The sequence below is a fragment of the Mercenaria mercenaria genome, chromosome 8 (genome assembly GCF_021730395.1).
Source record: "Mercenaria mercenaria strain notata chromosome 8, MADL_Memer_1, whole genome shotgun sequence".
Classification (NCBI taxonomy): domain Eukaryota; kingdom Metazoa; phylum Mollusca; class Bivalvia; order Venerida; family Veneridae; genus Mercenaria; species Mercenaria mercenaria.
This window is the reverse complement of record NC_069368.1, coordinates 21,465,098-21,491,468: the sequence shown is the minus strand read 5'-3', so window position 1 is coordinate 21,491,468 and position 26,371 is coordinate 21,465,098. Positions and strand designations below refer to the sequence as shown.

Genomic DNA, 26,371 nt, shown 5'->3' with positions numbered 1-26,371 from the left:
TTTTGAACTTGACCTAGATATCATCAAGATGAACATTCAGACCAACTTTCATACAGATCCCATGAAAAATATGGCCTCTAGAGAGGTCACAATGTTTTTCTATTATTTGACCTTCTGACCTAGTTTTTGATGGCACGTGACCCACTTTCGAACTTGACCTAGATATCATCAAGGTAAACATTCTGACCAATTTTCATGAAGATCTCATGAAATATATGGCCTCTAGAGAGGTCACAAGGTTTTTCTATTTTTAGACCTACTGACCTAGTTTTTGACGGCACGTGACCCAGTTTCGAACTTGTCCTAGATATTATCAAGATAAACATTCAGACCAACTTTCATACAGATCCCATGAAAAATATGGCCTCTAGAGAGGTCACAAGGTTTTTCTATTATTTGACCTACTGACCTAGTTTTTGAGGGCACGTGATCCAGTTTCAAAATTGACCTAGATATCATCAAGGTGAACATTCTGACTAATTTTTTCATGAAGATCTTGTGAAATATATGGCCTCTAGAGAGGTCACAAGGTTTTCTATTTTTAGACCTACTGACCTAGTGTTTGATGGCAGGTGATCCAGTTTCGAACTTAACCTAGATATCATCAAGGTGAACATTCTGACCAATTTTCATGAAGATCTTGTGAAATATATGGCCTCTAGAGAGGTCACAAGATTTTTCTATTTTTAGACCTACTGACCTACTTTTTGGCCGCACGTGACCCAGTTTCAAACTTGACCTAGAATTTACCAAGATGAACATTCTGACCCATTTTCATAAAGATCCCATGAAAACTGTGACCTCTAGAGATGTCACAAGGAAAAGTTTACGCACACACGGACGGACGCACGGACGACGGACACTGCGTGATTACAAAAGCTCACCTTGTCACTTCGTGACAGGTGAGCTAACAAAGGAATACTGTCAAATCATTTAATTTTGTGGTTTTAGTCAAAAAGGGTTACTTTGTGCAGAATACAAATTTGAGGATTTCAACTTCAGAACATAAAATGGGTATTTTACTTATTTAGTTAGATTAAATTTTTCGGATGGACTCAACCACAAAATCCATGAAAATTAATCCCCCACACATATTCATGATTTAACAGTAATTTTTTCACGACTGAGCAACAACCTTTTCAAGTATATACAGGACATCAAGTCTGGGCTGTACATCCACAGTGGAATCGGAACAGAATGGCCGCAGCTGGGACATCAACTCCTCCGAACTGATTAAGTCTCCACTGTAAATAGTAAAAGCAATGTAAAACATTCAGGAAGTTGAAGAACTCAATAAATGGACTAAACACGTTTACCTAACTGTTTTAATAAAAGTCCATTTTGATAGTTGCTTATCAACGTTTTAGGTAATTTTACTCATCTGATAAACTGAACATGATGAAATAACATCATTTATCAGGATAATATAGAATAGAACCTAGACTCATCATATGAAATGGAAAACCAATGTTGCTTTAGAACGGATTGTGACTAAGCTTTGGAGAAGTGTTATCAGGCAGGTATGTATAGCTCTGCAAAAGTTCATAGGTGCACATTTTCTATTTACAAAGTTTCAGCAAACTGAGTATTTTACATTTATATCGGAACTTAAAACTTCATAATTTTATACTGATTAAAACAGGCCCAGTATGTACTTAAAGTTAGTGCTGAAATCCAGAAGTCGCTTCTAATTTTACAATAAAAAGTGTGTACAAGACAGACAACATATGAGCCATGCCATGGGAAAAGCAACATAGTGGCTTTGCGACCAGCATGGATCCAGACCAGCCTGCGCATCCGCGCAGTCTGGTCAGGATCAATGCTGTTCGCTGACAGTTTCTCTAATAGCAATAGGCTTTGAAAGCGAACAGCATGGATCCTGACCAGACTGCGCAAAGCCACTATGTTGGTTTTTCCATGGCACGGCTCATATAAAATACATGTACTTACCCTGCTTCTATGTGATCTTGTATATTCTCTACAATTTTCTCCAAGGACTTCAGGTGATCTACCACATTCAGAGGTTTAAAGACACTTTCCTTATTGCTGTAAATATTCTCTAAACATGTTACGATAGGAAAGAAATATTTGAGGAAAAGAATGTATATATTGCATGAAAAGTCACTGATCTATATGCAAAACTATTGATAATCATACAAATTATAAAATAAATGAGTGACAGCAATCTTTTTGTTCAATTCTTGGCTTTGTCATTACAGGGAAACCAGACAACATAATATTATTTCATCTCATTAAAATGAAAATATTTATAAACTAATTTCTTATGTATGTTTCAGAAATGCATACAACCCCTTTGAAAAAAAACAACAACAACACAGAAATATAAAACTTTGGTCCATACACACATGGAGTTTGATTCTAAAATTGGCAAATATCCTCTTAAATGATTCGACTGAAGACATATGTCAGAACTTATTAACAATGCCATTCACCTCTGATTCCAAGAAGTTGTCACTTACTAGTGGAGATCTAAGAAGTACTAGTACACTAAATACAGAATCCAGGAACACTATTTATGTTAAAAAAAATACTTGATTACCTTGACCAGATTACAAGGCTGCTATGATTAGCGGACCTGGCCATAAGGTTACTCGCCACAGAAGATTTATAAATTTACCTTAAACATGTAAGGAGATAATCAACAGCATCTTTCACTATTGTTACAATGGTCCAAGTTTTGTCCGAGACTGCTGACAAAAACTCACTAACAGCATCAAGTGACAGCTCACCATCCAGTACTATACTGACTAGAAGTTCATGTACCTAAATACAGTAACACAGATTAGAAGTTCATGTACCTAAATACAGTAACACAGATTAGAAGTTCAAGTACCTAAATACAGTAACACAGATTAGAAGTTCAAGTACCTAAATACAGTAACACAGATTAGAAGTTCATGTACCTAAATACAGTAACACAGATTAGAAGTTCATGTACCTAAATACAGTAACACAGATTAGAAGTTCATATACCTAAATACAGTAACACAGATTAGAAGTTCATATACCTATATACGGTAACACAGATTAGAATTCATGTACCTATATACGGTAACACAGATTAGAATTCATGTACCTATATATGGTAACACAGATTAAAAGTTCATGAACCTATACATAGTATCACAGATCAAAAGTCTATGTATCTATATAAAGTAACATAGTGTAGAAGTTCATGTACCTATATACAGTAACACTGGATAAAAGTTCATGTGCATATACATATGTGCATCATATTATGACTTCTCTGTGTAAGATACGTTTTAAATTCACAATATCTTTGAAAATATTGCAATATTATTAATGGTAGGTAAGAAAAATAATATAACATGACTGCCAGAGTAACACAGGGGTTTTGGCACCTCTAAGGACAGCTCAGAAAAAACAAACTTTGCTAGCACTTGTTTTTCCATTCCATACTGTCTCTCAGATTTGGGAAAACTCTGTCTTACAAAGGCAGTCATATTAAGATCCTCAAAATATTCATTCCCATATAGAATCTCAACTGCACTATAATCAAAGGAAAATCCAAAATACAATTCGCCTAAAAACACAGTAATTATTTCTTTACCTTGTTTGTTGTTCCCATTGAAAGGTCATATAATTTCAGGTACTCTTGCACCTGTTTGACCTCTGACTCTGCCATCACCATGACAACAGGGTTACTGAGTGTTTCCAAATGTTTGATATATCCCTGTACAACCGTTGCTACAGTTTCCCATGGATACCGACTAAAATTGTATCATTAATTTGTCTAAAAATTCATCAGTTCACATTTTCTGTATTCTGTTGTCAAGTCTTTTATATAAGAAGTATTCAGAAAATGTACTTTCATCAAATGGCATTTAAAGTCCAAGGCTTTTCATTTTATTTAAAACAAGAGCTGTCTCCATAGGATGACACATGCCCCCGATGGCACTTTGAATGAATAGTTATGGCTGATGTTAGAGTTTAGGACCTTTGACCTATGGACCTGGGTCTTGCGCGCGACACGTCATCTTACTGTGGTACACATTCATGCCCAATAATTTTAAAATCCATGCATGAATGACAAAGATATGAACCGGACACGCCCATCAATGCACTATCATGAAATATGACCTTTAACGTCTAAGTGTGACCTTGACCTTTGAGCTACGGACCTGTCTTACTGTGGTACACATTCATGCCAAGTTATTTGAAAATCCATCCATCGATGACAAAGATATGGACCGGACACGATAATTGCGGACAGACCAACAGACAGACGGTTCAAAAACTATATGCCTCCCTTCGGGGGCATAAAAAAAAGATTAAGCACCTGTCCAAATAGAGAGTATGCATACTGACATGGTTGAAAAGCACTACTTTTAATACTGAACATGATCTTATACAATCTGAACATTAAAGGGAGGTAATAAAAAAACAACAGATTCAATAAGATTTCCAGGTAACCAAACCAAATATTCAAACCTTTGACAAATATATGAGAAAATAATTATTCATTTATTGAATTTAAAATTTAACAAAAAAATAATGTTTTTATGTTCATAACAAAAAATGTTGCAGCCACATTATAAACAGTCATTATCAGCTTTAAACAATCACATAGTTGGTACACATGGTACTGTTAGTATTTCAACAGTCAATATTTTCTTTCAATTCCTAAGCACCTTTCAAACTTTATTTTTATTATATAAATATATTAAAATTACATTACATGAAGGTGATAAAATGTAAAATGTTGAAAGAAGACTAAACAAACTGTGATTATAATTCCTCCTTGCCACTGCAAAAATAGAAGCTAAACAAACCTTTCTTCCTCAGATTTTTTCTTTTTATGAGCCTGTTGTCGTGCAAACTTCAGCATTCGCTTACATATCTCCAAACGACATTCTACTTCAAGCTGTTGTAATATACATCATATAGATCTATTAAGTTTTTAATAATTTCACGTAAACAACGGTTCATTTTAATTTTGAGCACAAGCTGTTTTATGACTATCTACTATATGGCTAATGAAGACTTTCTTTCCATGAAAAATAAAACATATCAATGACTTTTGACAACATGAAGAGTTATGTCCCCTTTTTTCATGTACATCATTTCTGGTCACATGTACAAAAATAAACCCATACTGTACTGCAATGAAAAAGGTATTAAACACTAGTTTTTCATGATCTAAACACTGCAGACTGGATGATATTTGTTAATTTAACTGAAATTCACAAAAAAAACACTAAAAATTCAAAATATTCATGAATATTTATTGGCAACATGTCCTAAAATACCGACACTCATGTTTTGCAAATTCTTAACACCGCTAACAAAGCTGCTCCCCATGAAACCAGTAAATAAAGCCTTCACAAAAATTCCCAAAGTACATACAGAAAAACAAAGGCAAAATTAAGTAAAATTTGTCTGAATCAGCCAGCCAAGGAAACATCTCAATCCAGCTATTTAAGACAGGCGGCTGCTAAGGCAGGCTCAAACATTTGAGCCGTGCCATGGGAAAACCAACATAGTGGCTTTGTGACCAGCATGGATCCAGACCAGCCTGCACATCCGCACAGTCTGGTCAGGATCCATGCTGTTCCCTAACAGTTTCTCTAATTGCAATAGGCTTTGAAAGCGAACAGCATGGATCCTGACCAGACTGTGTGGATGCGCAGGCTGGTCTGGATCCATGCTGGTTGCAAAGCCACTATGTTGGTTTTCCCATGGCACGGCTCATTTATCACTTCAATTTTGAGGAAGGCATAAAAGCTGAAAATCTATGTATACAAATTTTGTTTACACATATACAAACTTAATAACATAAAGTTTTTAACATGTACATACCTTTATCCTTGATTTCTCTGTGAACACAACAGCCTGGAGGAAGTTTATCACATGATGTGAATGCAATTTCTGAATATACTCCGAACAAGCCTCGTAACGATGTACCCAGGCAGCCTGAAATTAACAGTGTTAAAATTAAGCCTAGGGATACTACTTAAAGAAGTAAAATTTGTGGCTCAGTGAATTGACTCCAAATTATAAAACTTTGATTACAATTTTGAAGACTGGAATACACAAAAAATGCCCCATTGCAAAATCCACACTGTTGAATTAGACAAAGGCAGACAAAATGCCCCTATTATTTTTTTTTTCAAATATATCCTTCATTTCAATTCATTCCATTTTTCAAAGTGGGCAATGACTCCCTTTGTCACTCACCTGATATATATCTTTTGACCATGCCACTGACCAAGTTTGGTGAAAATCCACTGAATGGTTCTCGAAAAGATGTTGTTTAAGTTATTCTATCTGTTAGCCCTGGTGCCCCCTAAAAGGGATTAAATAAGCAGCACCACTTGAACAAAGTTGAGAGAAGTTCATAATGCAGATCAGACCAGGTTTGGTGTAATTCAGAGAAGCTCTTCAAGTATAAATATTGGAAGATGGACCATCTACCTTTGGTTCAGGTGAGCTACAATCTATTTATTAATATCAGTTGATACTTTTAAATTTTGATGTTTTTATTTAACAAAATCTATGGGATGTCCACCTTCGTGAAATTGTGCAGTGGCAGTGGAAAGCTTCTGGAAATGGAAAATCACTGCCATGGGCTAATTCTTCTGTTACTAGTGACCAACTGGGCTTACTTTCGCTCACGGTTTCATATGTTAAAACTATCTCAGCATTTCAAACAGCATTCCTTATCAATTTCATTAACATTTTGTTGAATCTAAATAATATCCTAAGCGTTCATACACTCCCCATGTAAGACCATCTGGACTTTTCCAGGACGATACATATCTAACATGCATTTCACTTTATTGTGTGATATTTAATCCCAGTTTCGTACACAAAACTTTTTAGATTTGCATTCTGCTTTATGTTTCTCGTCCACTCAACCACAAGTATGTCAGGTACTTACTTAATGAGCCGTATTTTATTGGAAACACATTTATTTCCAGCATATTTACATCCCATGAAAGATCCAGAAATAGCTTACTGGAAATTATCGCATAGTGCGGCAGTTTTCCTATGATCTTTGCAGTATGTTAAACATGGTAACACACATTATTACTACAAAATCTGTGCTGATATTTAACAAAACTGTTACGATATATATCAACACGGAAATCTCTATGGAGTTTCATTAGAAAGAAACTGTAACAGTTGTGATATATATCAGCACAGTAAAACTGTTCCGATATATATCGCAACACTTTTTCTGTTAGGCCTAAAAACATTCTTTGTTTCCGGTAACATGCCTAAAACAAGAGCACCGCCTTGCGGGTGCTGATGCTCATCTGATTTTTTTTTGTGTAATAGAAATATTGTCCTACCCATGATTTTCTAAGTCTAAAAAGGGCCATCATTCTTGCAAAAAGCAGGATGGAGTTATGTTTCTTGATGTATAGTGTCAGCTTATGATGGTGAAAAACTGTTGCAAGTTTTAAAGCAATAGCTTTGATAGTTTAGGATAAAAGTTGACTTAAACATAAAACTCAACCAAGAAAATGATTTTCTAAGTCCAAAAGGGGCAATAATTATTGCAAAAAGCAGGATGGAGTTATGTTGCTTGCTGTACATGATCAGCTTATGATGGTGAACAAGTGTTGCAAGTTTCAAAGCAATAGCTTTGATAGTTTAAGAGAAAAAATTGACCTAAACATAAAACTTAACCAAGAAATCTGATATTTTCTAAGTCCAAAAGGGGCCATAAATCTTGCAAAAAGCAGGATGGAGTTATGTTTCTTGCTTTACAGGGTCAGCTTATGATGGTGAAAAACTGTTGCAAGTTTTAAAGCAATAGCTTTGATTGTTTAGGAGAAAAGCTGACCTAAACATAAAACTTAACCAAGAAAACTGATTTTCTAAGTCCCAAAGGGGCAATAATTCTTGCAAAAAGCAGGATGGAGTTATGTTTCTTGATGTACAGGGTCTGCTTATGATCGTGAACAAGTATTCCAAGTTTCAAAGCAATAGCTTTGATAGTTTAGGAGAAAAATTGACCTAAACATAAAACTTAACCAAGAAATCTGATATTTTCTAAGTCCAAAAGGGGCCATAAATCTTGCAAAAAGCAGGATGGAGTTATGTTTCTTGCTATACAGGGTCAGCTTATGATGGTGAACAAGTATTCCGAGTTTCAAAGCAATAGCTTTGATAGTTTAGGAGAAAAGTTGACCTAAACATAAAACTTAACCAGGCAACGCCAACGCAGACGGCGACAACCGCTCAAGTGATGACAATAACTCATCATTTTTTTTCAAAAAATCAGATGAGCTAAAAAATTAGGGTAGGTAGGTCGGAAAATTTTTTGGGGGGGATTTTTTTTTTATTGAGACTTTTCGGAAATTATACCGGCCTCGACGATATGTGCAGAGAAAAATACCCTTGATGTACCCCTAGTTTTGATATATCCTGGTAACACACTCTCACTCATACTATAACTATTACATATAGAATGCAGAATCACACAAGTCAGGAACCAATACTAATACATATGCTCCCATAACATTTCTTGCCTTTAGTACGTTTACATTCACCGGGTTCACCAGTTACTTTCTTTTCTCATTGTTTCTTCATGCATTTAACATCAAATACAGAATTTGACTAAATTTCAAAACTTTTTGCAGTTTAAAGGACTTTTATAAGTCAGTAATAATTTCAAGTACTTTCTAATTATGACATTTTTGTATCTTTTTGGACTTTTTAAGAAAGGGTATCAAATCTAAGAACACTGAATAATGTGCTAGCCCTGTAAAAAGATGTGCTGATCAAACTTTGAAGGTTGATAATCAATGACCAGAAATCATTGTCTGCAATTCTGAGCGAGAAAATTCTAAACCCAAAAGCAGTCACTGTGGTGAAATCTGGACTGGAACATTCTATTTCTTAACCTTAAGCCAGCTGGCAGCAAGCGAGATTTTGACTTTTTGACAAGACGATACCGGTCTGCGCTGTTTGCTATCAGTCAGTAAATATTTAGCAGACACCCCTCCGAATCATAAATGGGATTGCCCAAATTGAATGATAGACCAGTCCATTTTAGAAATATAGAGGTACAACTGGATTAGATTCAGTATAGTGGCCATAAGATGAAGGAGTTCACTTACTGTTGTGTCTGGTTGTTTCTTTCCATCTCCTTCCCAGAAAAATTTGGCTGCCCAGCAACAGTTTATAATACTAGCATCTAATACTCCACCTTTCTGAAAATATATGAATACATGATCTTCTTATATAAATACGTGAAGAAGGTGTAATTTTCAAGATGTTTTTACATTACTGGTTAACAATTCATATGCAAGTACTACTGTATCTCCTATATATGATACGAATTTTAGAAGGAATGCGAGTGACGACTTTATAGGAAAATAATGTCAGAAAAGCCCATTCTTATCACATTCCTTTTTGTTACATGAAGCTGTGGTTTCTATGGTGATTATATTAATTTACACCAGTCCTGTGTATTTGATAATAAAGCTTTTAAAGTTTGTGCTAAAGAAAACCTTCGTGCTGGTGTGTTTTTAATCCAGATATGTAAAGAACTAAATAATCTTACTCCGTAACAAGTTTGGGAGCTAACCTACTAATGATGTTACAGACCAAGTTTCATGAAGATCCATCAATCAGTTCATGAAAAGTAGCCATTTAAAAGTATTATTTCTATTTTTAACTCTAGTGGCCCCTAAAAGATGTGAAGTTCCCCCATTTGAACAAATTTGGAAAAGGACCAAATAATGACAACACTTATCATGTTTGATGAACCTAAATCAAACAGTTCATGAGAAGAAGTTGTTAAGGGTATTTCTAATCACAGCTTTGGGAAGACATGATTATTATGATACATAAAGTTTGATGAAGATCCATCAAGCATTTCATGAGAAGCAGTTGTTACAAGGTCCTTTTATTTTTAGATCCAGCTGCCTCTAAAAGGAACTACATGCCCCATTTTGAATAAATGCTTTGAGAGAGAACATCTGAAGAGCCATTGACAAGCTCATGAGAGCTGTTGTTTAAAAGGTTTTTCCTCTGGGGTTCATTAAGTGAGTAGAACCATTTGAACAAATTTGAGGAAAGTTATGTCCCAGAAAGCTATAGACCATGTTTAGTGAAGATCTGTTATGTGGTTCTTGAGTTCTTGAGAGTAGGTCTTTTCTAAAAGTGTTTCTATTTCTCGCTCTTGTGGCCATTAATTGCAGTCAGTCATAACCATCTGAACAAATTAATAAACGTCTACACAAGACTCTTACAGACCAAGGTTGGTGTAGATCCATTCAGTGGTTTATAAGAAGTTGTTTAAGGTCTCCCTATTTTTATTTGTTTGTTTGTTTTGGGTTTAACACCATTTTTCAACAGTAGTCCCTATTTTTAGCTATGAAAGAAAAATGTTTGAGAGAGGTCCTTTCCAGGAAGTTTATGAACAAGTTTGGTGTAATTAGGAGATGTTTAAAGCCTTGCTCCGCAGCTATTCAAATTCTTTTGTGTGTATGCAACCCATGATTACAATAGGTAACAGTTAACGGCCATGTGCCACACTTTAGCATGCAAAACCACAGTATCTCATACATGCTTTTTCAGTGACAATTCAAGGGTAAAAGGTAGGACGGGAGCAGGGCTTTAAGTAAAATGCTGATGCTGATGAACAGGTGGGATGATGATAACCACAAACCTTTCCTGATCAAAATGCTCAAATGATTTTAAAAAAACTTTTTATTTTTCTCTGTATCTCTGAAAACTGTATCAAATTCCAATACAAATTTTATAAATTTTTATCTCAAACTCAAGTAGTTCATCAACATTTTTATAAATACTTTTATGAAGGGAAGTAACTACTGAGCTGCAAATACTGTGTAAATATCAGAGTTATCCTCCTGTTAAAATAGAAAGAGGAAGTACATAACTACATGATTTAACAATTCATAGGAATTTGAGGAGATAAATAATCAATTTGCTGAATTCATACCAAAGCAAAGGTATCTAACTTCACATGACAAGTTTGTATTTTATTTTTAACATTTTAAATGATTAAATGTGATCTCTCAAAAATATCAGAAAGCACATTTAAAAAAAAAATAACACATTTATAATCATCAAATATCTATAAATATTCTCTATGTTGGCACTTTGCCAACCATTAAATATCTACACAGTTTAAATTCAGAGAGGATTAGGAGAGATTGCTGATTTTGACTATGAAAAAAACAGGTATCTTCTCTTTCACAGAATCTAAACTTGTGTTTATATTAATGTTTTTGACATCATTGCACTATGTTACAAACAAAACATTTTATAAAACTATGAAGACATTTTATAACAAAATGAAAGTACATCTTTAAATACAAGCCTAATAGGGCAAGGTATTTTTAAGTTAAATTTTGTTAATGCATTTTATGATAGCTTTTTTACCTGAAGGCTCAACCATTAAAGAAAACAAGTGAATGAACTATTGCCATGCTTTGACGCCGCTTGTATCAATTAATTTGTTTGTATAATTTGTCCGTATAAATGATATAACTCTTGCATGGTATTTGTAACAATAACATGTTAAATGTTACTATTGAGAAAAGGGGAATCGGGTAGTGAAACCATTATCCGTGACAAAATAATTGTACTTTGACTTTTGCATTGCATTGACTACCCTGATTTTCCATGATGTAAACCCCGATTACCAATTCAGAAATAATCAACTTTTCGGATAATGTTTTCGTTATCGTTCTCTATTATATATTTGAACTGCATGTACTATTTTGAAAGCTTTGCTGTAGTAATTATGATTTAATATTATGGTAGTTACATGGTGTTAGATTTATCTGCATTGGAGAGAATAAAGAGGATAAAATCAGTATAATCAATATTTACAACAGAAAACATTGAAAAGGAAAATCTGAAATACAACTATAAAAATTAAGTACATTCATTGAAAATTATGTAAATCTATGGGAAAGAAATTTTCCTTGTGAAAATTCCCCCCTCCTGAAAAATTCAATGCTCCTGCATTGGGATTAAATGAAAATTGGAAAATATTTCCACATACATAATAAATAACCTGAAAAAAAGAATGAGAAACAAACAAATGTATATACAAGGATCCTTTTGGATGAAGAGTTCTTGATGAGACGACGTCCGGTTATATTAATATAAATAGATATGTTAGGTATACCATGTAGTAACAAGAGCTGTCCGTAAGACAGCCAAGCTCGACTATTTGAAATATTGTCCCAGAAGCAGGAAAATATTACCCAAAAAGGTTAAATATCAAAAGAGTTTTAAGTTCAAATAGTGGGGCATAATTTCACCAAAATGCATATCAGTTATGGGACTTGCTGCTATCAACTAGTTTTATAACCCCAAAACTTTAACCAGAATTTTCTAAGTCCAAAAGGGGGCATAATTTGGCAAAAAGGAAGGTCAGAGTTATGGGACTTGCTGCTATCAACTAGTTTTATAACCCCGAAGACACATGTGAAGTTTCAAATCAATATCTGCATTAGTTTTGGAGATAGTAACTTGCATGTAAAACTTTAACCAAAATTTTCTAAGTCCAAAAGGGGGCATAATTTGCTCAAAATACATGTCAGAGTTATGGGACTTGACCCAGAGAGGTTGGTAATTGACCTAGAAAAAGAAAAAATAAGTTTCAAAGCTATATGCCTTTAATTGATGGCTGTATGTACTTGCATGCAAAAACTTAACCAAGGTGTGACGCCGACGCCGACGCCAGGGTGAGTAGAATAGCGAGCTAAAAAATCTAATAGACTGACAACTGTCCATGCTTGTGGCAACACAAAGTGTTGAAATCAATGTTCTCATCAAATCAGTTACACATTGTTTTTTCATTATATAACATCCCTTCAAGATGCTACAGATAAGGCCCCACATAATGATTATATATGGGATATTTGACTCCATAATTGTGATCCAGAAACACACACAAATTTAACAAAACACAAGCAAATGCCTAATGGCAGACAAATTCCATTCGTATTTTCAAGTAAACTGGCTATATGAATGGTCCAAAATACATGAATGCATAAATTGAAATCATTAAAGTTCAAAACAATTTGTAATTGCATCTTATGAAATAAGGCTGCAAATGGTAAGTATAAAAAAACCCAAAAAACTGTTGTTCTATTATTGTCCCTAGCATTTTGGAAGAACAAGTGGTCACCAACAACAGCAAGTACAGGAAGCATCCTGTAAGTAGAAATAGCATTGACCCTAGGAATGACATCTTGAGCATAGAAAGGGCATTTTGACCTAGCACTGTTTCATGGCTTTCAACCACTACTTAAAGTTGCCCCTCTAAGACAAGATATTAAACCTATTGAAAATAAACTCACTACAATATCGCTGCAATATATAACAGAGAAACAAAATTATGTCTTCTCGAAGCTTTATATGGGAAACAACAAGGCTGTAAGACTTTGGAATATACTAATAGAAAACATTTTCTTTTAAAGATAAATTGCATTTGTCCTAAAATATGATACTTATTGTCTCTTAAATATCGGAGACCTTTTTCTTGCCTTTCCCTGTAGAGTATATTTGGCATGGTATTCCTTTCTCATCTGTTCAGGAACAGTTTGAGCCCTTTCCCAGGTGCTCTGTCTCCTACCATAACCAACCCAGTTAACCTTATACAGGAGTTCACCACGATAATATTGGCAACCTAGTACTTTCTCTACCCAGTATGTTTGGGGTGGATCAGGATTGCCAGTTTGACAGTTCCCAAATCTGTGTTGTTGTCACTGGTATTTTGGGCTTCATCATCAACAGTATCAGATGCCTTAGGATCATTGTTCCTATCATTTACGACATCTGTATTGGTAGTATCAGGTTGAGCATTTGGAATAGGGTTACTATCATTACTGACCTGATGTGGAGCAGCTGAATAAAAAGGTTTTAACCTATTGGCATGAATTGTAGTCTTAAGAACCTTGCCATTGGAGAGCTGTTTCACCTTGTATGTGTGGTTTGAACCTAAACGAATATTCCCAAAGGAACCTTCATATCTGGGTGACAACTTTTTTGAAAGACCAACTGTGAAGTTTCGCTTTCGCAGCATGATCTGTTGACCAACATAAAAGTTAGGTTCTTTTGCATTCTTATCAAGAAGGTTCTTTTGCCTTTCTTGCTGACAAGCACGGTTAAGTCTGACCACAGTATTGGTTGGCTTGAGCTTATGACAAAGCTGCTGCACAATGCTCTTTAACAGAAATTGGAAGATCATCCCTAGATATTAGAGGTGTCAGTTGGCATCCGCATTATGTCTTCCAAACAAGACCCGATAAGGGGTAAAACCTGTAGTAGCAGACTGAGCATTTCTGAAGGCCATCATAATGGAAGGAAGGTATTCAGCCCAATTGTCTTGGTTATCATTGCAAAGAGACCTAAGGGATTGACCTAATGTCCCATTAACTCGCTCTACTGCACTGTTAGTTTGCGGGTGAAATGCAGATGTGTGATGCCTTTTGACCTTGAAACTTTCACAAATAGCAGTAATAAGTTTCAATAGAAAGTTAGTCCCACGATCAGTGACAATGATGTCAGGAGCACCATACCTCCAAAATATCTCTTCATACAGGATTTTGGCAATTTCACTGGCTTCTTGAGTACATAATGGGAAAGATTCACACCAACCAGGGAATGAATAAACTATTACTAATTTACTAGTATGTATACATGTATTTGTTTTGAGTAATTGGCAGAGGGACCAAAATATCCATGTGAATACGTGAAAATGGATGCGGTGCAATTGGTAATGGATGTAATTGTGCTTTATTATTTGCATAACTGCGTTTTGACCGCTGACATGTGACACACCCTGTAACATGTGCATCAACATCGGAGTACATTCTAGGCCAATAATACCTAGCTTTAATGGCAGCATATGTTTTATTAAAACCTAAGTGTGCGTGTCCATCATGGTAAGATTCAATAACATCTGCTCTTAAGGAAGTTGGAACGACAACTTGAGAATAAGCTCCGGCTTGCTTTGACCTTTTCTTATTCTTCGACTTACAAAAATGATAAAGAACACCATCCCGTATGACATACTATTCTGCAAGTGACCTTAATTTCCTCTGCCGAACCAAATTATCAGGCAATTCACCCTTGACTATACCCGGTAAATGCTAATAAAGGTTGAAGGTCCAGACATTCCCATTGTAATACTGAGAGTTCACTTGACTTTATATGACTAACTTTGGGGGTTCTGATCATTTCAGACTCATCAAATTCTTCAACCTCATCAACCACATCCATTGAACATAAAAAATTATCTTCAGGAAAAGGAGGATCAACATTGTCATCATATTATTCAAACTTGACCTGTAAACTAAAAGTAACCACCATCAAAGTCATTACTTTGAATACAGTTTATACCATTAACTGTAGTGGAATCATCAACATAACTGCGCCTGCTCAAGGCATCAGCATTTAGATTTTTACTGCCAGGTTTGTGAATAATGTCAAAATCATAGTTTTGCAGCTTCATAATCCAACGACCCCTTCTACCAGAAAGATCCTTCCGACTTTGAATATATTTCATGCCAACATTGTCCGTAAACACTGTAAACTTAGAATGTGACAAATATGGGTGAAATTGCTTAACAGCTCTACCAGCATAATGCGATAACCTTTTCATGATTTTCCTCATCAAGTTGACCTAAGACAAACCCAACTGCGGAAGATGATGAATCCGTTGACAAGATGAAAGGTTTAAACATGTCTGGGAAAACTAGTATAGGAGCTGATATGAGACGATCTTTCAAAGTTTTGAAAGTAGTATCACACTCGTCAGTCCATACAAACTGTGAATCTTTCTTAAGCAAATTATTCAGAGGCCGTGCAATCCCAGAAAATCCCAAAATAAATTTTCTGTAATAATTACAGTATTTTTCACAAGGAAAATTTCTGTCCCATAGACTGATTTAATTTTCGGTGAATGTACTTTATTTTCATTGTTGTATTTAAGATTTTGCTTTTCAATGTTTACTGTTGTAAATATTGATTATACTGATTTTATCCTCTATTCTCTCCAATGCAGATTAAATCTAACACCATGTAACTACCAAAATATTATGTATTTTGAAAGCTTTGCTGTAGTAATTATGATTTAATATTATGGTAGCAAATGCCCCCGCAGCGCCTTGACCTTTGACCTGGTGACCCCAAAGTCAGTAGAGATTGTATACTCAATAAGTACTATCTGCAAGTGAAGTTTAAAGGTTCTGGGTGCAGTGGATCGTAAGTAAAGTGCCTTCATGTAAAAAGTTAACGTTGTGACGAACGAATGAACTTACGAACGGACGGACAGTTGAAAACTAATATGCCTCCCTTCGGGGGCATAAAAATGAGCCTAGTATGGCCTGAACATGAAATTGCAGACACACTGAGGTGAAAGCCCATTGTTTAGTCCCCGCAAGTATTTTTTAACCAGCAGGCGGCTAATAAATCAAGAACCATCAAGGCTATCTGACTACTATGAGCAAAATGCTACAAAATAGATATGAAACAGACTGCAAAGTAATAACATGTATTAAGGTTCCTTTAATAGAGAATGTATCATGAGTGTCTTTTCATATTACAGTTGTATAAAATAATAAAATTAGATGTTGTGCTAAGCATATTATCAATTTTATGTAACAAGTTTAATAAATTCAATGTGGATAGACACAAATATTCTTTTTCTAACGTGTTAACTTGTCCTGCTGAAACACCAAAATTTCTTCTATCTTTATCTATTATAGACCAAGTAATACTTAAAATGATGCAATGTCAAAGCTCTATAACAGGAGTCTAGTATAAAACCAAAACTCTGTACAAGCTTTATTTGACTTCCACCATGTCAAATATGTGATAAATATACTTTCAGAATGTTTCAAGCTCCAAAGTATACACAAGCTGTGTCAGTGAGACTGTCAGAGGTTCTTGCTGATATAGGAGTGGATGAGAGGATTGTGCTGAAGCGCAGAAGAACATGGCTGCTGGCAGAATCTATGCGTAATATATCAGAACAAAATCTTCAGGATAAAAATGGTTCCGAATACATATTAGGAAGCCAGTCAGAAGGCACAACTACATTGGGACTTTATTCAGACATTGATCACCTTCTTTTGTGTTCTAGTAAGTTCAATACGATTCAAGACTTGAGCCACTGGCAACCTGGTGTAATAAATAATCTGACGATCCAGGATGAGACTGTATCACCTGGCTACTGTTTGCTACAGTGTCTGAGGGAAGATGTTCCTCTTCCATACAATGATGTACATAATAAACATCAATTCAGAGACAGGGCAGGGAGAATACTATTAAGGAATAAAATAATGTCTGATGCAGCTGAAACAGCAGTAAAACATTTCTCATTGGGGGGAGGAGTACAACATGGTCCAGCACATACACCATCTAAACAACATGGGGTTTTTGACACAGACTTAGTTGGTGCTTTCCTCTGTAAATCATGGCCTCTACAAGCCAGACAATGGTTAAACCAGCAAGGTGTAGGTCAGTGGCCTTCAGATGATATGAGAAGATACTGTAGCAGAACCGGATGTTTCGTTGTTGGAGTTGGAAAAAAAAACAGTGAAAATGAGGAGTTTGAATGGAGAATATCAACATCTCTAGCAGAAAGGTGTCTAATGTTTAATCTCAATATCACACAGATTAGGTGTTATGTGTTAATGAAGATGATATTAAAAACTTACATTAAGCCACACTATGAAGATGCCATTTCTAGTTTCATGTGTAAAACAGTTCTGTTCAAAGTAATTGCACAATTTAATACACATTCTAATTTCTGGACAGAAAATAATTTGCTTGTTTGTCTATCAATGTGTCTATTTGTCCTATACAACTGTATTTTGAATCAAAACTGTCCACATTTTATCATACCAGGAAATAACTTGATGATCGGGCATATCAATCATGAATCTAAACCTCACCTCCTTGAAATACTGCTGTATATACTTCACAGCGAAGGAACAGCATTGCTGAAGATTGAGTGTGATGAACTTGGTTCAAGGCTTCAGTTGAAGTTGAATAATTTATGCCCACTCAAAGTAAGTGATACTGTTTCTGGACACTTATTAAAAGTAACTGCATGTAATATTGATATTAGCTTAAAGTACTGTCTATCTTTTATTAGCAATGTCAGTTATGGATTGGCTGTACTAACACTGCTGAAGTATATTTCCAAACTAGGCACTATTTCTAATCAATGCAAAGGACTGGACAAAAAAGCTTGCAGCCTTCTTGCTCCATATTTCTGTACAACACTGGGATCAATCCTGGCATCCTTAAGCATTCAACAATACAATGATATATCAGAAGAAGCTCTCAGCTGGATCTCACTAGGTTTGAACACCAATGTTTCATCTGGAAAACTGAAGCTAGCATCTGCGTTTTACTGTATAGGTGACAGTAAGAGAACAGAAACTGTACTCATGGATATTGATGGAAGCTATGATCACAACGATGTTGAGCCAATTTGTACATGCCACACTTACATCTATCGAGTTAGGAGAAGAGGATTCGATGCAATTTCTGACAATCATAATGAAGAAGCTCTGCAGTACAGTACAGCCTTTTGTGTCGGATTTCTGCCATGTGAAATTAACTGCATTCCAACTGAACTACAGTATGAACTGTTCAGATCTACAGAAGAGGATCTTACTTTCAGAGAAACACTTGACTACTGGATGGACTGGGCAGTTGTTGATTCTCTTCCTTTCTTGTATTTTCTACAATACAAGACCTACAGCTGTCTTGGGAGACAAGATGACAAGCAAAAAGCACTTTCCAACCTTATCAGGACCACTGGCCAGGAACCAAACCTTGGACACAGGGAAACAGCTCTAAATCTTCTTGGACAATGTATGGAACACGAGAACCGAGCAGCAGATGCTTTACATTGTTATTTGTTATCCTTAAATCTAAGGGAAAGAAACAATGCTGCCAAGATCCATATATGTAGGCTTCTATCCACTTTGGTAAATGCATGACCATTCTCGTAACCAGTAACTCCTGTGCAGTGTCATCAAAATGAGATTTTGGGGATGAAGTCCAGTCACAAAAATAATTATCAGTATCAGAAAAGGCCCATTCCAATAGGCCCAAATGGGTCTAAAAGGATCACAGGAAAAATGCCTTTACCTTCTTACCTTTTAAGTTTTAATATCTGACAATTTGGACCTGGGAAAGAAATTTTTCAATTCTCTGTTGTTTCCCATATCCTATTGTTAACTCAAGTTATAAATACACACCCTAAAAAAAATCACTGAATCGAACAAAATAACTAAACCTTCTCTGGAAAAGTTATTCAAAGGTTAATTCATTTTGAATCTTCTGGATACTGCTGTCCCATTGGTTCTACTTTGCTGGTCTGTTTATTCAAACTCAGCTGCTGCTAACACACTCAGATTTGCATACGAGCGACTGTCAAACAATTCTAAGCTAGTATGCCTACAACCATGACTGCTTGGGGTCTTATCGGATATGTCCATCCAATGCAGTTCATCTGACTGCTTCTATGGGTAATCATCACCTAGATCATGGTCACTGACCATGACTGCCTTGGGCCTTTTGGATACTGCTACCTGATCACATTCAGTTAACTTAACTACCCTGATGGGTGCAAGCCCCATCGCCTCAGTCATGGTCGCCTTGGTCAAGGCTGCCGGCTTGCAGTGATGGACTATGCGAGCCTATCTCCCTTTTGCCTAAAATATTTGTTAACTATTATTTTCATGTTTGTATTATAAATGGATGTTACAAGTTGACTGTCTTAGAATAAAGTTTGTATCTAAACCATTGTTGATTGCTTTAAAACACTTATTTATACTATTCAATATTGAAATATTAGCTAGAAGATGCTTTTGTAGAAAAATGCATGTCTCCCCTAATACACAGTGATAATAAGCAAGAAGTCAATAGGAACTGGAGTGAAAGTCAGACACTGAAGGTTGTCTGCAATAGCAATCATCTACTCGGCATGTCAAATCATCCAACAAAGTTTCAAGTGGTTCTCAAGTTACAGATTGGAGATGGTTTTCCATGTTCTGGCCCCTGTGACCTTCATCTCTGATCAAATTACCCTTAAATCAATATGGGTCATCTACTATGCAAGTCCAATCATCCTATGAAGTTTCAACATTCTTGGTCAAGTGGTTCTCAAGTTATTGATAGGAAAGTGTTTCCATGTCAGGTACTTGTGACCTTTGCTAACGATAAGGTTCATCTACTCTGTAAGTCCTATCACCTATGATACTTCCTATGAAGTTTGCATGTTCTGGGTCAAATGGTTCTCAAGTTATTGATCAGAAACCGTTTTCCATGTTATGGTCCCTGTGACCTTGACCTTTGATCAAGTGAACCAAAAATCAATAGGGTCATCTACTCTACATGTCCAATCATCCTATGAAGTATTAACATTCTGGGCCAAGTGGTTCTCAAGTTATTGATCGGAAATTGTTTCCATGTTCTGGCCTCTGTGACCTTGACCTTTAACAAAGTGACCCAAAACTCACAAAGAGTCATCTACTCTGCATGTCCAATCGTCCTATGAAGTTTCAACATTCTGGGTCAAGTGGTTCTCCAGTTATTGAAATGGTTTTCCTTGTTCAGGCTCCTTTGACCTTGACCTTTGATGTAGTAACCCCAAAGAGAATAGTGGTCATCTACTCCATGAGCCTTGCCACATGAAGTTTGAAGGTTCTAGGTCAAAAGGTTCACCAGTTATTGATTGGAAATGAAGTGTGACGGACAGACATACAGAGCAAAAACAATATGTCTCCCCCAGTGATGGGGAGACATAACTTTAGCAGTCAGAGAACAGCTATGCTTAAATATTCAAGAGCCTTGTCAATTGAATAAATATAAAAAAGGAAAAAGGGTCATAATTTTGTAACAAGAGGGTCATGATGACCGTAAATTGCTCACCTGAGTAATATGAGCCACATGTTTAAAATGGCAAAATGTTGATAAAATATTAGAAAGTAGGCCAGTAGGTCACATTCAAGGTCAAGAAGTCAGTTTTAAGATTGTTGTGCAAAACTGTGCATGTCATCCAAAATTCAAGGCTGTATCTTTTTAAAAAACAAGAAAGTAGGTCAGTAAGTCAAGGTCACAGTCAAGTGACCCCTAATCACTTGAGGTCATCAGGTAATTATAATTAAGCGATCCAGGAAATATAATCTAATAATAATTTTTGAAGTATTTATTCCTATATAACTCGTATAAAAAGTGACCATCAGTGTGGGGCCACTTTTCACCCAAGGGGCATAATATGAACAATCTTGTTAAGAGATCCACTAGGCAGTGCTACATACCAAATATAAAAGGCCTAGGCGTTGAACTTCCAGACAAGAAGATTTTTTCCCTATAGATATGTCTATGTTAAAATTTGAGACTCCTAGGGCTGGGTCTAATTTTACCCCACGGGCATAATTTGAACAATTTTAGTAGAGGATGGCTGGGCCTCTTTTCACCCAAGGGGCATATTTTTAACAACTTTGGTAGAGGAACACTAAGCAAGGCAACATACCAAATATCAAAAGCTTATGCCTTGCAGTTTCAGGCACGAAGATTTTTAAAGTTTTTTCCTATGTAAGCCTATGTAAAACTTGAGACCATCAGGGCAAGGCCTCTTTTCACCCTAGGGACATAATTTGAACAATTTTGTTAAAGGACCACAAGGCAATGCCATATACCAAACATCAAAAGCCTAGGCCTTGCAGTTTCAGACAAGAAGATTTTTAAAGTTTTTTTCCTATATAAGTCCTATATAATTATGTTAAACTTGAGATCCCCCCAGGGCAGGGTCTCTTTTCACCCCAGAGTTATAATTTGAACAATTTTGGTAGAGGATCAAAAAGGCAATGCTACATACCAAATATCAAAGTTGTTGGTCTTATGGTTTTAGACATGAAAATTTTTGAATTTTTTCCAATTAAGTCTATGTAAAACTTCTGACCTCTAGGGCGGGGCCTCTTTTTACCCCAGGGGCACAATTTGAACAATCTTACTAGAGGACCATTGGATGATGTAACACGTTAAATATCAAGGCTCTGCGCCTTGCGGTTTTTCCTTTCAGTCGCCATGGAGACCAGAGTTCTGCATAGAATTCAATTCTTCGAACAATTTTGAAAAGGGGGCCACCCCACCCAAGAATCACACCTGTGAAGTTTGGTGTAATTCTGCCCAGTGGTTTTCAAGATGATGATTCCTTTAGAAAATGTTGACAGACGGATGACACATGACTGACGACAGATGGCTGACAACGGACACTGAGCAGTTACAAAAGCTCACATGAGCCTTTGGCTCAGGTTAGCTAAAAATACAGAGTTAACATGTGCAATGCATGTCAGTTCGTGAAGCGGACAAGCCTGTAAAATTTCAATCCATTGCTATTAGGGGATACTAGGCTACCAGCTTACATACAAAATTAAATAAAAAATTGGAAGTTGCAGAAGTGGCATAATTTTGTAAAGAAGCAAAATGCAACTTGTGTGATATATTAAGTCTATCACAGTGAATAAGTGTGTGAAATTTCAATTCATTCCAACAAATGGTTACTGTGATACTAGCTTACATACAAAACTTTAACCAAACTTGGATACATAGATCTATGCGGATGTGTGTGTGTTTTTGTGTTTGGTTTTAATGTTTTTTTTCAACAATTTTTCAGTCATATAAACGACGATGTCTACTTGTAGCAGTGAGCACAATGCCCAACTTTATAGTACTGCCTCACTGAAATATCAAGCCATAGACACGTGGCATGATACCCCACCCAGTCACATTATACTGACACCGGGCTGACCAGTCCTAGCACTATCCTCTTTATGTTGAGCACCACGCAAGAAAGCTACTAGAACCATTTTTTACACCTTTGGTATGATTTGGTATCTTTGGGATCAAACCCACGACTTACGCACCCGAAGCAGACTCTCTACCACTAAGGCGCAGATGCAGACACATGGGTGAGTCCAATTATAGATTATAGATGTACCTATTTTTGTCAAACCAACATCGGTGAAGGGCAAGTGATTCTAAGTCAGCGACCTTAACCACTTGGCCACCGAGGCCTCTGTCAGATGAAAAGAGAAGATGAGTATGATGAAAATAAGTTGTATAAAGTTTTTCTGTTTTTAGCACTAGCTGACCCCTACAAAGGGCCAAGCTGAACCGTCAGAACAAACTTGAAAAGTGAAGATTCATGATGTAGTTCATGAAAATATATCAGACATGAAATTTTCACTGTATGTGCCTATCAAGCAAAATCATTTGAACAAATCTGTGAAAGGACCTGACCAGGATGCTACAGACCAAGTATTATGATATTCTGACCAGTAGTTTCAGAGGATAAGATGATGAAGTAAATTGTGGACAACAGATGTTGGAAGACAGACCATCAATCTATAGGAAAAACTCACCCTTAACTCTCGTTTTAGATTGAGCTCATAAATATTCTAAACTTTCATAAACATTCTAATGCTGGACATGATTAATTCTGCCTTTGCAAGCCGTGTAGATCATGATCAGCCTGCACATCCATGCAGTCTGATCATGATCTGCATTGTTTGCCATTCTTTATCTTTATGGTAAGCACACCTTTTAACAGTTAATGGTAATGTCCAAACTGAAAAACGGATGAGTTCATACTAGAAATTTAGCAGGTTAACGGTTAAACAAAGACAAGTTTTACAATGCTAAATTCAGACTTGAGTATATGAAACAAAACAATATTTTGTAAACTTTTGTGTTTTATGTAAACTTACCCCATCTGGAATCTGCTTAGCAAGTTTTGCAAAAGTTATAACATTACTGGAGGTGAGACAAGGGGAGAGAACTTCTATAACATCACAGTCTTGCTTCATCAACTGTCCATAGTCTAATCCTGAAACAATCATTACAGCAGCTTTACTTGCTTGTGTTCATGTAAACACTTTTCAGTCCTGTGTAATGTTGCTTTATTTCTATAAATGGATATTTTAAGGAAAAAGATATTACAGACTGAATCAACCCAAAATCATTTTGCTTCATGTAGCCTATAAAATGTAGGCCTCCGATCCTCAGATTTATTCTCCATGCATAAATTATGATGAGGGAATAATATTTCATTGGTATGATTCAAAGTGGTCTAATATCTGGCCCTAGCACTTTTGTTAACTGTAGCTCACCAGACACCACATTAGATTTACCGTAGTCTGGAATTTATACACTTGGTTTAAAGTAGTAGACTAGGAGCCAGCCTCTAGCACTTTATTATCAGCAGTAAGCCTGGAGCCAACCCCACAATTTGGCTTCCTCAAGAAGAATTCAACACCCCAAGTGAGGGTTCGAACCCATATTTGTGAGGGGCAAGTGATTCAAAGTCAGTGACCTTAACCAATCAGCAATAGAGCCCCACCCCCCACCCCCAGCAAAGTAATGGATATTCAATTACCAGAAGCAACAGATTTGAGTCTCTTGAGGAGTTTGACATGGTTATCTGCAGTAAGTCTACCCTGTAACACTTTCTCACATCCCTGCATCGTACTGTAGTAAAACAGTAACATTTGGTGGTCTGTGCCATCCAGTGATGGGTACACATAGGTATTCATACGCTCACAGAACTCATCTGGTCGAGAGCGTAACACTTCTATAATGTTCAGTTTATCCACTCTTGCCTGAAGCTCTTCTACAGACAACCTGCAAATAATAATTATACCACTGGAACTTTGTATCTGAAGTCCTACTTTTTTGCAGTCAACTCATTTACACAAAATTGAATTGATTTGAAGTCATTTAATATAGTCAATGGAAAAAACTTTCATCTGTATACTAAAATTATATAATTACAAAACTGAAATATGTGACTGACCAGATCAGTTTATTATTATAAGTATTTACTTTATATACCTTGCAGCCTTTAAGGTATTTAAGGCACATTTGGTAAACCTAAGACACTGCATAATGCCATTTACTAAGATAACACAAAATAAAGCAAAGATTCAGTATACAATGAGTATGACATGTAAATGTCAACCAGAGAGCAATTCATGGAAAGTTTCATTAAAATCTATTTTGCATAGAAAACAATCTGTGAAAATCCCATTAAAACTCTCTAAAAGACACCCATTATGAAAATAATTTCAATATCTTTACAAGTATTGATCAATTTCAGTATACTTTTTAAGGTTTTTGATCAAATCATTCTATGGATGTTCTGCAAAAGGTGAAAACAAAATGTCACTTACCCACTATCACAAAGAAGAAATTCAAGGTGTGTGGCATAAACCTGCCATTGTGGTATATCATAACGTTCAGCCAAACTCACAGAAATGTTATATATACTGTCCTCAATTGTCCTGAAATGAATTATACTGGTATTTAAAAAATCAACTGCATTTACCAAACTGATGTTCCAAAAACAACTGTGTTGACTTTTCGCCCAAAAGCCATAACTGACAAATTAATAAACTGTATGCCAACATAAAATCTTGTCTCACATAACTGAATAACATTGACTGACACAATGTATTTATAGATACTAAAAATCCTGTCCAACAGACATCACTGAATAACATTACTTGATGCAAAATATTTATAAATCACCATTCCAAGTAGACTGGCATGTATGTACAGACACTAAAATAGTTAGTCCCAGTATGCATGAAAGTGTATGTATAGAAATTAACATAGCCAGTCCCAATATACATGTGAGTGAGAGTGTATGTATAGAAATTTACATAGCCAGTCCCAATATATACGTGAGTGAGAGTGTATGTATAGATACTTATATAGCCAGTCCCAGTCATGTGTATGTATAGATACATACATGGCCAGTCCAGTATGCATGGGAGTGTATTAATCGATACTTACATAGCATGCCATATTATAAAATAGAGTGCATGTACAGATACTTACATAGCCAGTCCCAGTGTACACAACATTATGCGCATCTTACAGCACATAGTGTGTTTTTGGTGAATGTTTTATAAAAGCAAGTTTTTGGTTGCTGTTCATTTAAATGTGTTAAATTAACGATAATGCCTTGTAAGTATTTGAAAGTGATGCTTCGTAAATGAAGAAATCGGACTTATAAAATAATAGTTCATTTCTTCAGTCTAGTACGCAATGATCTCCCTTACCTAGAAAGTAGAGATTTCCGAGGTTGAAGGGAAGCAACTCCTGCATGCAGTTCGACTTTTCTTAAAAAGACTGCCCCAGTCAAAATAAGAAAAGTCATATTTAGAAAGTAATTATTTCATACTGGTAACAGGAAGAATTTGGTTTACTGGGTTAAAAGCTATAACTTTCTCCACCCTTTTTACACACATATATTTCTGCTGTATTTTACTTGAAAAAATGCGTATAATTCCACTTTAAA

At 35.9% G+C, this 26,371-nt stretch overlaps 2 protein-coding genes across 2 annotated transcripts in view; one reads left to right on the top strand and one right to left on the bottom strand.

Moving 5' to 3' along the window:
* Positions 1-26,371, bottom strand: part of LOC123565474 (NBAS subunit of NRZ tethering complex-like) — a 115,583-nt gene that overhangs the window by 22,893 nt on the left and 66,319 nt on the right. The window contains exons 45-54 of the mRNA XM_053549503.1: positions 25,239-25,349; positions 24,446-24,690; positions 23,778-23,896; positions 9,114-9,206; positions 5,842-5,955; positions 4,815-4,906; positions 3,593-3,752; positions 2,639-2,784; positions 1,951-2,046; positions 1,136-1,244 (exon numbers count right to left, since the gene is read on the bottom strand). Coding sequence (XP_053405478.1) covers positions 1,136-1,244; positions 1,951-2,046; positions 2,639-2,784; positions 3,593-3,752; positions 4,815-4,906; positions 5,842-5,955; positions 9,114-9,206; positions 23,778-23,896; positions 24,446-24,690; positions 25,239-25,349 — 1,285 coding nt within the window. The remainder of the gene's footprint in view (positions 1-1,135; positions 1,245-1,950; positions 2,047-2,638; positions 2,785-3,592; positions 3,753-4,814; positions 4,907-5,841; positions 5,956-9,113; positions 9,207-23,777; positions 23,897-24,445; positions 24,691-25,238; positions 25,350-26,371) is intronic.
* On the top strand, positions 10,883-19,775 carry LOC123522902 (uncharacterized). The gene is made up of 2 exons (XM_053549507.1): positions 10,883-10,973; positions 16,877-19,775. The coding sequence occupies exon 2, from the start codon at positions 16,878-16,880 to the stop codon at positions 18,999-19,001; it is 2,124 nt and encodes a 707-aa protein (XP_053405482.1). The 5' UTR covers positions 10,883-10,973; position 16,877; the 3' UTR covers positions 19,002-19,775.

Bases quoted from the DNA above. Each gene is read 5' to 3' on its own strand.
- LOC123522902 (XM_053549507.1), top strand. From the start codon at position 16,878: ATGTTTCAAGCTCCAAAGTATACACAAGCTGTGTCAGTGAGACTGTCA.